The sequence below is a fragment of the Salmo trutta genome, chromosome 5 (assembly GCF_901001165.1).
Source record: "Salmo trutta chromosome 5, fSalTru1.1, whole genome shotgun sequence".
NCBI lineage: Eukaryota > Metazoa > Chordata > Actinopteri > Salmoniformes > Salmonidae > Salmo > Salmo trutta.
The window spans coordinates 57005246-57018072 of NC_042961.1; the positions used below are offsets into that span (position 1 = coordinate 57005246).

Consider the following 12827-nt stretch of genomic DNA (forward strand, 5'->3'; position numbering starts at 1 on the left):
CTCTAGGCCTCTCTCTCTATTTATCTCTCTGGTGAAAAAAGCGAGGGAGGCAGAGAGAGTGGAGAGAGAAGAAGACAGGGGAAGAGAGAGATGTTCTTTTTTTAAACTAATTCTAGAATGCATAGAACCCCGGAAGGATGACGCCTACACATTCTCTTCTCACTCAGCCTCCTGCTTACCGTCTGTGAATCTATCCATGCATCTTCCATAGCACCCTATTCCCTTTATAGTGCACTACTTTGACCCTGAACTTCAGCATGAGAATAGCATGCTATTCACTAGTTATGTGTCTACAGATACACCATATCCTGACCTTGACTTCATTCCCTCATAATTCCACCACACCTTTTACACGCGAAGGAAACCGTGAATAAGGTGGAGCAACCTGTCGGTTCCAAGTGGTGTTATTTCTGATAGTGCATGGAGAATGGTGTTATTTCTGATAGTGCATGGAGAATGGTGTTATTTCTGATAGTGCATGGTGAATGGTGTTATTTCTGATAGTGCATGGAGAATGGTGTTATTTACGATAGTGCATGGAGAATGGTGTTATTTCTGATAGTGCATGGAGAATGGTGTTATTTCTGATAGTGCATGGAGAATGGTGTTATTTCTGATAGTGCATGGAGAATGGTGTTATTTCCGATAGTGCATGGAGAATGGTGTTATTTCCGATAGTGCATGGTGAATGGTGTTATTTCTGATAGTGCATGGAGAATGGTGTTATTTACGATAGTGCATGGTGAATGGTGTTATTTCTGATAGTGCATGGAGAATGGTGTTATTTACGATAGTGCATGGTGAATGGTGTTATTTCTGATAGTGCATGGAGAATGGTGTTATTTCTGATAGTGCATGGAGAATGGTGTTATTTCTGATAGTGCATGGAGAATGGTGTTATTTACGATAGTGCATGGAGAATGGTGTTATTTCTGTAATTTACTAAGTGATAAGGTCTATTGATAGGATCTAGCTGAATGAGTAAGACGTTTGAATAAGAGGGATTGTAAATATAAATGACAATTGTTTCAGATCTATATTACCTTATGATCACTGACACATGGGAAACAGGTCATACGGCAGCAAACTGAAGCATATCAACACTTTTTCCACAGTGAAGTTAATGAAATGCTGGCCTTATAACCTGGGATGATATTTGGTAGACCCAAGCTATACTATCTTGTGTCCGCTATAATATCTGAGATGAATAGGACATGCGTAGTTTGAATACCATAAACTCTAGCCATGTGCAAATGATAGTATAGCTCCAAACCTACCGAGTTGATTTATGATTTCTAGAATGTTTTCATTATATTCCCAGACTTTTCACTGTATTTTTGATCATTTGTATTGTGTTAAATATTAGCCACTATTGGTAGCCACCGTCAGTTAAACCCAGATACATTTACAACTGTCACTGACTTTAGTTTTAGTCTTTAAATCGTTAGTTTATCTTTATTTTCCTCTGTTACGTTCATGTGGTTGTTCCTGACGATCGCTATAAAAAGTGGATCATTTTAGGCTAATGTATTACAAGTTGTGCAATAAGTTGTCTATTTGAATCATTATGTAACGCAGACCATACCCAGCAGCTAAGACCTGGAGCCTGGCACACGGTTCACCACCACTGGAACGTTGTCAACACAGTTCCTGGATTAGTGAGGATCATTTGATTATAGGACCACTGTTCAACCCCTATTGCACACATTTCTCCCCTTCTAATATTACACGGATTGAACCATTTTATAATAATAATAATAATGTATAACATTTCTATAGCGCTTTTCATAGAATGTCAAAGTGCTGAAAATGAGACGAATATGTGCGAATATGTGCGAATATGCGCGAAAATGCGTGAATATGTGTGAATATGCGTGAATTTACAAGGCTTTCTTTCATTGAGCCCTAACATTCTGAACGTTTTCTCCATATATTCTAGTGGGTCTGTACACCAAATTTAAAGGCATGGTGTCACGCCCTGACCTGAGAGAGAGGGTTTGTTTCTCTAAATAAATCACAAGATGAACATATTCCACGCTGCACCTTGGTCGACTGCTTTGGATGAACGTTACAGAAGATCCCACCACAAAAAGACCAAGCAGCGTGGGCAGGATGACTGGACCTGGGAGGAGATCCTGGATGGGGCAGGACCGTGGACAAGGCTGGGAGAGTATCGCCGCCCGCCGGAGGAGATAGAGGCAGCGAAGGCGGAACGGCGATACTGGGAAGAACGGTTAGGCAAGCAACAGGAGGCCGAGAGGCAGCGGCAAAAAAACATTTTGGGGGGGCACACGGGTAGATTGGCTAAGGCGGTTTTAAGACCTGAGCCAACTCCGTGGGGAGCGAGTGACCGAGCAAGCACCGTGTTATGCGATGATGCGCACTGTGTCGCCAGTGCACACTCACAGCCCGGTGCGCTCGGTACAAGCTCCTCACCGTTGCCGTGCTAGAGTTGGCCGTCAGCCAGGAAGAAGTGCGCCGGCTCAGCATATCTGGCCTCCAGTGCGTCTCTACAACCCAGGTTATCCTGCACCTGCTCTATGCACGATACCCCCCGTTCACCAGCGCAGCACAGTCCGTCCTGTACCAGTGCCCAGCACATGGCTTTAGATGGGGTGACAGGTAGCCTAGTGGTTAGAGTGTTGGACTAGTAACCAGAAGGTTGCAAGTTCAAATCCCTGAGCAGACATGGTACAAATCTGTCATTCTTCACCTGAACAAGGCAGTTAACCCACTGTTCCTAGGCTGTCATTGAAAATAAGAATTTGTTCTTAGCTGACTTGCCTAGTTAAATAAAGGTTACACATAAAAACCCTATTGAATGAACACTTTATGAGTAAATGTGTTGCTTTTTTGTCGACGTTTACCCGACATATTCAACTGGTGTTGAGAGTTCGTAAATTCATCAATTACTCTGCGCTCTGGCACACTCAGACGAGAGTGCTCTGTAATCGGAGTACATGGCCAGGGTGAATTTACGAACGAGCCCTAAAAGTTTTCCACCACGCCTGTAAAGCCCGTCACGCACCTTCATAAAATAATTCTGATAACCAACTAGTGAGAAGTGCGTAGGAAAGCCGTACATCTGAATTAACCCACCAGATTCACAAGCTTGAAGACCCCATCAGAAAAAAAGCTTGAAACCCGCATTGGAAAACCCATTTGATTTTTGCCCTTCACCCAAAAAACAACAACTGAACATAATTCATTATGGGTTTTAATTATTTTTTGTTCGTTTTGGAGTCAAAGATAATAGTTTGAGTATACTGTAGTTTTGGTTTTTCAAACGGGTTCGTTAATTATTTTTTGTTCAGTTTTAGTTTACTATAATAACCTTGCTATATACTGTACTGATGGGATAGTGAAGGTCAAAGGTTATTTCAGTCATACACTCCTCTGACTGCTGCATGAAGAGTTGCTAAGGGCGCAGTGCGAGGTGTGCCGGGCAGACAGTGACTTTGAATACTGGTCAAATTAAATAAATACATTTTATTAAATGATCCATGTGACATTGCTACACACAAGGATATACCATGACATTTTAAATTCTTAATTTAATAAAACAACAAACATTTGAATGTAGTTTTTATGACGTGTGCCTCGTAAAAATACATGCTGTAGAGCCTACACAGGTTTCGCGGGTTTCAGCTTGTTGTTGTAAGGACTAGTCGGAGGGTCCATGTGTAGCAACGAGAAGTGGGAGATCACTAGGCTTATCAATGCAAAACGGAAGTCAAATGACTGAATTAAGTTCGCTAAATGACCTAGTCCTAAATAAGAAGTAGGCTACAACGTGCAACCGACAGGTAGTTGTTTAATCTGAATGGAGTTGTTGTAGATATTGACTGTTATCATTTCATTGTTATTATTATTAAACAATAGTTGCCGTATTATTCTTGTTACAGGGACCGCGCCATAACGAATCATTTGGACGGGCCTTTGATTTCCATAGGCGGGCATGTTTTTTCACTGGGCCTCCTATGTGTGCACGTGCCACACCCGTTGCTAACAGTGTTATGCTGTAGTGTTAAGATTTCCCTTCACTGGAACTAAGGGGCCTAGCCCAAACCATGAAAAACAGCCCCAGACCATTATTCCTCCTCCGCCAAACTTTACAGTTGGCACTATGCATTGGGGCAGGTAGCGTTCTCCTGGCATCCGCCAAGCCCAGATTCGTCCGTCGGACTGCCAGATGGTGAGTCTTGATTCATCACTTCAGAGAACGTGTTTCCACTGCTTCTGAGTCCAATGGCGGCGAGCTTTACACCACTCCAGCCAACGCTTGGCATTGCGCATGGTGATCTTAGGCTTGTGTGTGGCTACTCGGCCATGGAAACCCATTTCATTAAGCTCCCGATGAACAGTTCTTGTGCTGACATTGCTTCCAGAGGCAGTTTGGATCTCTGTAGTGAGTGTTGCAACCGAGGACAGACCATTTTACGCACTACGCGCTTCAGCACTCGGCGGTTCCATTCTGTGAGCTTATGTGGCCTACCACTTCGCGGCTGAGCCGTTGTTGCTCCTAGACTTTGCCACTTCACAATAACAGCACTTACAGTTGACCGGGGCAGTTCTAGCTGGGCAGAAATTTTACGAACGGACTTGTTGGAAAGGTGGCATCCTATGACAGTGCCAAATTGAAAGTCACTGAGCTCTTCAGTAAGACAATTCTACTGCCAATGTTTGTCTATGGAGATTGCATTGCTGTGTACTTATATACCTGTCAGCAACGGTGTGGCTGAAATGGCAGAATCCAGTAATTTGAAGTGGTGTCCATATACTTTTTTATATATAGTGTATTATTTACAAATAATGCGATTGAAAGAACCTGAATTTTCATCAGGATATTTTCTACTGTTTTTATTTGTTGGCTTTAGGTCTATGTATTTTACTTAGTTGATGATGGAAGTTATAGGCCTACTACTGCATTGGCCTGTGATGTATCATCTCTGAGTTCTAGGCTTTCATTTATTTCAGATCTTTATGATGAACCACGTGACAGTTATTATGAAAGTGAAACTGTTCCATGAAAATGCGCTTATTGAAAATAATCATAACTGGCACGCAGATAGGTAGAAATTGTAGGATAAATTGTAAGCTTCGCCAAACTTGAAACTCACAAGCTGTAGTCATTTACTTTTACACCCGTTAAACAAATATTTACGGGTGTAATAGTTCATTCTAATAGTTCATACATTCTAAACGATACTGTGCTTCCAACTTTGTGGCAAAGGTTTGGGGAAGGCCTTTTCCTGTTTCAGCATGACAATGCCCCCGTATACAAATCGAGGTCCATACAGAAATGGTTTGTTGAGATCGGTGTGGAAGAACTTGATGTGTTTAATTTATTTCATACAGAGACAGAAAGGTCAAGAGAGCGAGAGAGCGACTCAGAGCCCCAGGACAGTAACACAATTAGACCCAACCAAATCATGACAAAACAAAAAGCCCTAAACAGAGAGTACACAGTGGCAGAATACCTGACCACTTTGACTGACCCAAATTTAAGGAAAGCTTTGTCTATGTACAGACTCCGTGAGCATAGCCTTGCTATTGAGAAAGGCCGCCGTAGGCAGACCTGGCTCTCAAGAGAAGAGACACATATTTCCCTCAGATTACACAGATATACAAAGAATTCAAAAACAAACCCAATTTTGATAAACTCCCATATCTATTGGGTGGCACAGTGTGCCAACACAGCAGAAAGATGTGTGACCTGTTGCCACAAATAAAGGTCAACCAGTGAAGAACAAACACCATTGTAAATACAACCTGTATTTATGTTTATTTATTTTCCCCCTTGTACTTTAACTATTTGCACATAATATGACAGTTGTAATGTCTTCATTCTTTTGGAACTTTTGTGAGTGTAATGTTTACTGTTAATGTTAATTGTTTATTTCACTTTTGTTTATTATCTAGTTCACTTGCTTTGGCAATGCTAACATGTGTTTCCCATGCCAATAAAGCCCTTACATTGGAATTGAATTGAAAGAGGGAGAAAGGGAGGGATGGGAGAGAGAGAGGGGGAGGAATAGAGAGTATTTCATATGGAATCCATTGTTCTCTCTCAGATCACATTAAATTCCAAGACTTGACCTACCCCCACTACCACATTGTGCGTGCGTTAGAATTAAACCCAGAACCATACGTCAAACCCACGTCATAGTCGGGGGTGTCACCGTGATTCGGTGCTGCGGTAAACTAACACAATAGTAGCCTACCGTTACATTTTGATTTTCACAGAAACTGCAGACAAACTGACAAGACAGTCGCATGACATTTTCAGGGTAACACTTGTCCCTTTACTTGCTACTTTAAAGAGGAAGAAGCCTATGTGTATCGTCAACGAAGTGGCTACAGTAGGCTACTCTATTTGAGTCTAGGTTGAGTTACATTGTAATAAGATAGTTACGACGTTGACAACGATGCTGCCGCACACGGTGATATAATGTTTGTTATAAACAATGTATCAAGTCGCCTGTGGCTACCGTAGCCGAGTTCACTTTGTTTCAGCCTGATACAAGCTGTGGCTGTCTGACGTTGGGAACTAGCAATCTAGCAGGAGTAGGGTAGAATTAATCAGATTGAGGTTCATTTCGACAGTATAGACTAGCCCCTCCCGACACTCAATTTGACAGGTACAAACGGACCCTGTGTTTTGCATTCTAGATAACTGTATCGCCACAAGCTCATAGCCTAATGCGAAGTACGGGTTCGCTTGCATATTGATGATATGATTTCATTCGCACTTAAAACTCTCTCTCTGTCATCATTGTCTCCTCTATCTCTCTCGCCTGAACCAACGAAACCTCCACTCTTCTCAACTAACCCTCTGTTATCGCTGCTTGCTGCTTAGGGAACCTCGACCAGTGTGCTGCTTGCCTTTCATGCCCTGTCTCTGCATGCCCTGTCTCTGCATGCCCTGTCTCTGCATGCGAATGTCTCTGCATGCGAAACCAGGATACCTTTTCTTCCTTATGATTGCCTATTTTCCCAAATAACACAAACATCACCGGAAAAATGTAAACGCTAAAAACAACCAAAGACTGATCATTTCTCCTTACCTGGTCCCCGCCTTGTCTCCCATCTTCACAGGCACTGGGTTTCAGTGCTATTAAAGTGTAATATTAGTGTAAATTTGGACGGTATTTTGATTACAAGGTCTTCCTCAATACTGTCCTCTTTCCTCCTCTCGGTCGTAGGATCGAGCTCCAATCGGTCTCTGTTCGGCTTGCGTAGCTCTGTGAAACTCGGTTTCCGCAGCCTACAAACGGAAACGAACCCTTCGTTTCGTCCCTCGAGCTCTGACAGTGAGCGAGGGTGAGAGCTACGCCCTCACCGTCTGACAGACACCGCCCTCGACCAATCGCTTCTTCGGAATCATGTGCATCAGTGAAAGGCTAGCAGGCATGTAATAAACGCCTGAAACTAGATCAAGGGCGGGCTGCGTATCCTTTTACTTCCCCTGAAAACCGGAACATCCGGTTGTTGGGGACTCGGCAGAGGCTTGTGAATGGACAACAAATAGGCACAGCCCACCCTTGCCTTTGGGACCACCAATGGAAGAAGAAAAAAAATTGGTAGAGTCTTTTTTAACAGATAAGGAGGAATCAGGGTGTGGACATGAAGCTAGAGGGTAGGGTTGAGGTGGGATGTGGACATGAAGCCAGGTTTAGGGTTGAGGTGGGATGTGGACATGAAGCTAGATGTTAGGGTTGAGGTGGGATGTGGACATGAAGCTAGGTTAGGGTTGAGGTGGGATGTGGACATGAAGCTAGGTGTTAGGGTTGAGGTGGGATGTGGACATGAAGCTAGGTGTTAGGGTTGAGGTGGGATGTGGATATGAAGCTAGAGGGTAGGGTTGAGGTGGGATGTGGATATGAAGCTAGGGGGTAGGGTTGAGGTGGGATGTGGACATGAAGCTAGGTGTTAGGGTTGAGGTGGGATGTGGACATGAAGCTAGGTTTAGGGTTGAGGTGGGATGTGGACATGAAGCTAGATGTTAGGGTTGAGGTGGGATGTGGACATGAAGCTAGGTTAGGGTTGAGGTGGGATGTGGACATGAAGCTAGGGGTTAGGGTTGAGGTGGGATGTGGACATGAAGCTAGGGAGTAGGGTTGAGGTGGGATGTGGACATGAAGCTAGGTAGTAGGGTTGAGGTGGGATGTGGACATGAAGCTAGGTTTAGAGTTGAGGTGGGATGTGGACATGAAGCTAGGTGTTAGGGTTGAGGTGGGATGTGGACATGAAGCTAGGTGTTAGGGTTACTCCAGTGCTAGCTTCCCTACACTGGCTTCCTGTTAAGGCAAGGGCTGATTTCAAGGTTTTACTGCTAACCTACAAAGCATTAAATGGGCTTGCTCCTACCTATCTTTCCGATTTGGTCCTGCCGTACATACCTACACGTACGCTACGGTCACAAGACGCAGGCCTCCTAATTGTCCCTAGAATTTCTAAGCAAACGGCTGGAGGTAGGGCTTTCTCCTATAGAGCTCCATTTTTATGGAATGGTCTGCCTACCCATGTGAGAGACGCAGACTCAGTCTCAACCTTTAAGTCTTTACTGAAGACTTATCTCTTCAGTAGGTCCTATGATTAAGTATAGTCTGGCCCAGGAGTGTGAAGGTGAACGGAAAGGCTGGAGCAACGAACCGCCCTTGCTGTCTCTGCCTTGTCGGTTCCCCTCTTCCCACTGGGATTCTCTGCCTCTAACCCTTTTACAGGGGCTGAGTCACTGACTTACTGGTGTTCTTCCATGCCGTCCATGGGAGGGGTGCGTCACTTGAGTAGGTTGAACCACTGACGTGGTCTTCCTGTCTGGGTTGGCGCCCCCCCCTTGGGTTGTGCCGTGGCGGACATCTTTGTGGGCTATACTCGGCCTTGTCTTCGGACGGTAAGTTGGTGGTTGTAGATATCCCTCTAGTGGTGTGGGGGCTGTGCTTTGGCAAAGTGGGTGGGGTTATATCCTGCCTGTTTGGCCCTGTCCGGGGGTATCATCGGATGGGGCCACAGTGTCTTCTGATCCCTCCTGTCTCAGCCTCCAGTATTTATGCTGCAGTAGTTTATGTGTCGGGGGGCTAGGGTCAGTCTGTTACATCTGGAGTATTCTCTTGTCTTATCCGGTGTCCTGTGTGAATGTAAATATGCTCTCTCTAATTCTCTCTTTCTTTCTTTCTTTCTCTCGGAGGACCTGAGCCCTAGGACTACCTGGCATGATGACTCCTTGCTGTCCCCAGTCCACCTGGCCATGCTGCTGCTCCAGTTTCAACTGTTCTGCCTGCGGCTACGGAACCCTGACCTGTTCACCGGACGTGCTTGTTGCACCCTCGACAATTACTATGATTATTATTATTTGACCATGCTGGTCATTTACGAACATTTTAACATCTTGACCATGTTCTGTTATAATATCCACCCGGCACAGCCAGAAGAGGACTGGCCACCCCTCATAGCCTGGTTCCTCTCTAGGTTTCTTCCTAGGTTTTTGGCCTTTCTCAGGAGTTTTTCCTAGGGAGTTTTTCCCAGCCACCGTGCTTCTTTCACATGCATTGCTTGCTGTTTGGGGTTTTAGGCTGGGTTTCTGTACAGCACTTTGAGATTTCAGCTGATGTACGAAGGGCTATATAAATAAATTTGATTTGATTTGATTTGATTTGGTTGCGGTGGGATGTGGACATGAAGCTAGGTGTTAGGGTTGAGGTGGGATGTGGACATGAAGCTAGGTTAGGGTTGAGGTGGGATGTGGACATGAAGCTAGGTAGTAGGGTTGAGGTGGGATGTGGACATGAAGCTAGGAAGTAGTTTTGAGGTGGGATGTGGACATGAAGCTAGGGAGTAGGGTTGAGGTGGGATGTGGACATGAAGCTAGGTGTTAGGGTTGAGGTGGGATGTGGACATGAAGCTAGGTGTTAGGGTTGCGGTGGGATGTGGACATGAAGCTAGGTGTTAGGGTTGAGGTGGGATGTGGACATGAAGCTAGGTTAGGGTTGAGGTGGGATGTGGACATGAAGCTAGGTAGTAGGGTTGAGGTGGGATGTGGACATGAAGCTAGGAAGTAGTTTTGAGGTGGGATGTGGACATGAAGCTAGGGAGTAGGGTTGAGGTGGGATGTGGACATGAAGCTAGGAAGTAGGGTTGAGGTGGGATGTGGACATGAAGCTAGGTGTTAGGGTTGCGGTGGGATGTGGACATGAAGCTAGGTGTTAGGGTTGAGGTGGGATGTGGACATGAAGCTAGGTTAGGGTTGAGGTGGGATGTGGACATGAAGCTAGGTAGTAGGGTTGAGGTGGGATGTGGACATGAAGCTAGGAAGTAGTTTTGAGGTGGGATGTGGACATGAAGCTAGGGAGTAGGGTTGAGGTGGGATGTGGACATGAAGCTAGGAAGTAGGGTTGAGGTGGGATGTGGACATGAAGCTAGGGAGTAGGGTTGAGGTGGGATGTGGACATGAAGCTAGGGTTAGGGTTAACTTCATATCCACATCCCGGTTCAACTCCAGCCTCAACCCTAACCTTAACCCTAGCCTCATTTTCACATCCTGTTACCACCCTAACCTCAACCACAACCCGAACGCTAACCCTAGAGAGAGAACCAAGGTGCCTCCACTCTCTAATTCATTTAAAACAGCCTCTAATCAACCCCTTGTAATCCAGCGGACACTATTCATATAATTCAGACCCGATTATTAGTAATATCATAATTATTAACATTATCCAAACGTTGCCTAGCAATAGATCTGTGGACCCTATAGAGAGCCATAGTGTCAAGCTGTAGCTCATGACAGGTCTTGGTTAAGGTTAAAGAAATGTCCTGCTGGGCAGTGGTGGAAAAAGTACTCAAGTACTTGAGTAAAAGTAAAGATTCCTTAATAGAAAATGACTCAAGTAAAAGTAAAAGTCACCCAGTAAAATACTACTTGAGTAAAAGTCTAAAAGTATTCGGTTTTAAATATACTTAAGTATCAAAAGTAAATGAAATTGCTAAAATGTACTTAAGTATCAAGTATAAATCATTTAAAATTCCTTATATTAAGCAAGCAAGACGGTACAATTTTATTACATTTTTTATTGACGGATAGCCACGGGCACGCTCCAACACTCAGACATAATTTACTAACGAAGCATTTGTGTTTAATGAGTCTGCCAGATCAGAGGCAGTAGGGATGACCAGGACTTTTGGGTATCAGGGAAAATGTATGGAGTAGAAAGTACATTATTTTCTTTAGGAATGTAGTGAAGTTAAAGTAAAAGTTGCCAAAAATATAAATAGTAAAGTAAAGTACATATACCCCAAAAAATGACTTAAGTGCTCCCGAGTAGCGCAGCGGTCAAAGGCACTGCATCTCAGTGCAAGAGGCGTCACTATAGTACCTGGTTCGAATCCAGGCTGTATCACATCCGGCCGTGATTGGGAGTCCCAAAGAGCGGCGCACAATTAGCCCAGCGTTGTCCAGGTTTAGCCGGAGTAGGCCGCCATTGTAAATAAGAATTTGTTCTGAAGTGACTTGCCTGGTTAAATAAAAAGTAGTACTTTAAAGTATTTTTACTTAAGTACTTTACACCACTGCTGCTGGTCGACAGTCATTTCCATTGATACCCCTAGATTCTTGAAGATCATTTATAAATGCTTATAAATGACACAAAATATAAGACTGTATTAAGCCATCATTTCGGTTTTTCCCTTAAATCTTTGTATAGCTTTTATTTGTCAGATGCGCCGAATACAACCGTGAAATGCTTACTAACAAGCCCTTAACCAACAATGCAGTTCAAGGAGTAGAGTTAAGAAAATATTTACTAAATAAACTAAAGTACATTTTTTTATAAAAAGTAACACAATAAAATAACAATAACTATGCTATATACAGGGGGTACCGGTCCCGAGTCAATCTGCAGGGGTACAGGTTAGTCGAGGTAATTTGTACATGTAGGTAGGGGTAAACTGACTATGCATAGATAATTAACAGCGAGTTAATTGTTCAGCAGTCTTATGCCTTGGTGGTAGAAGCTGTTAAGGAGCTTTTTGGACCTAGACATGGCACTCCAGCACCATAAACATAAAATATGTTTGAAACAATCAGGTTAGTTCCAAATATAAATGTGATAATTACATTTAATTGATGAATTAGCAATTAACTGTTTGAATATTATGTTGTGTGTCAATCAGATATGTTATGTTGAGATGAAATAGAATTAAAGTCGGGTAAATTACCAAAAAGATTAGTAATTCTTCTAGGAGTAAAGTGTTCAATCATTCTTCTAGGAGTAAAGTAGAGTTCAGTCATTCTTCTAGGAGTAAAGAACCGAGTTCAGTCATTCTTCTTGGAGTACAGAGTTCAATCATTCTTCTTGGAGTAAAGTAGAGTTCAGTCATTCTTCTAGGAGTAAAGAACCGAGTTCAGTCATTCTTCTAGGAGTACAGAGTTCAATCATTCTTCTAGGAGTACAGAGGTCAATCATTATTCTAGGAGTACAGAGGTCAATCATTATTCTAGGAGTACAGAGGTCAATCATTATTCTAGGAGTACAGAGGTCAATCATTATTCTAGGAGTACAGAGGTCAATCATTATTCTAGGAGTACAGAGGTCAATCATTATTCTAGGAGTACAGAGTTCAAGCATTCTTCTAGTAGTAAAGTAGAGTTCAATCATTCTTCTTTGAGTAAATAGTTAAATCATTCTTCTAGGAGTAAAGTATAAAGTTCAATGAGAAATGTATGTTCTCTTTATTGCAAATCCACTTTTAGTTATAAGAATATTCAGACAACTTGTTTAATAATGATGTGTTTGGGGGGGTTTCACATGGCAAGATGAGAAGGTTTCGGT

General features: G+C 43.3%; 1 protein-coding gene across 1 annotated transcript in view; it reads right to left on the reverse strand.

Annotated features, from left to right (window-relative positions):
- The window catches only part of LOC115194627 (arrestin red cell), a gene marked incomplete in the record, with an annotated part of 48764 nt that extends 41342 nt beyond the window's left edge, over positions 1-7422 (reverse strand). The window contains 1 exon segment of the mRNA XM_029754477.1: positions 7068-7422. Coding sequence (XP_029610337.1) covers positions 7068-7090 — 23 coding nt within the window.
- Positions 7423-12827: the final 5405 nt, after the last annotated feature.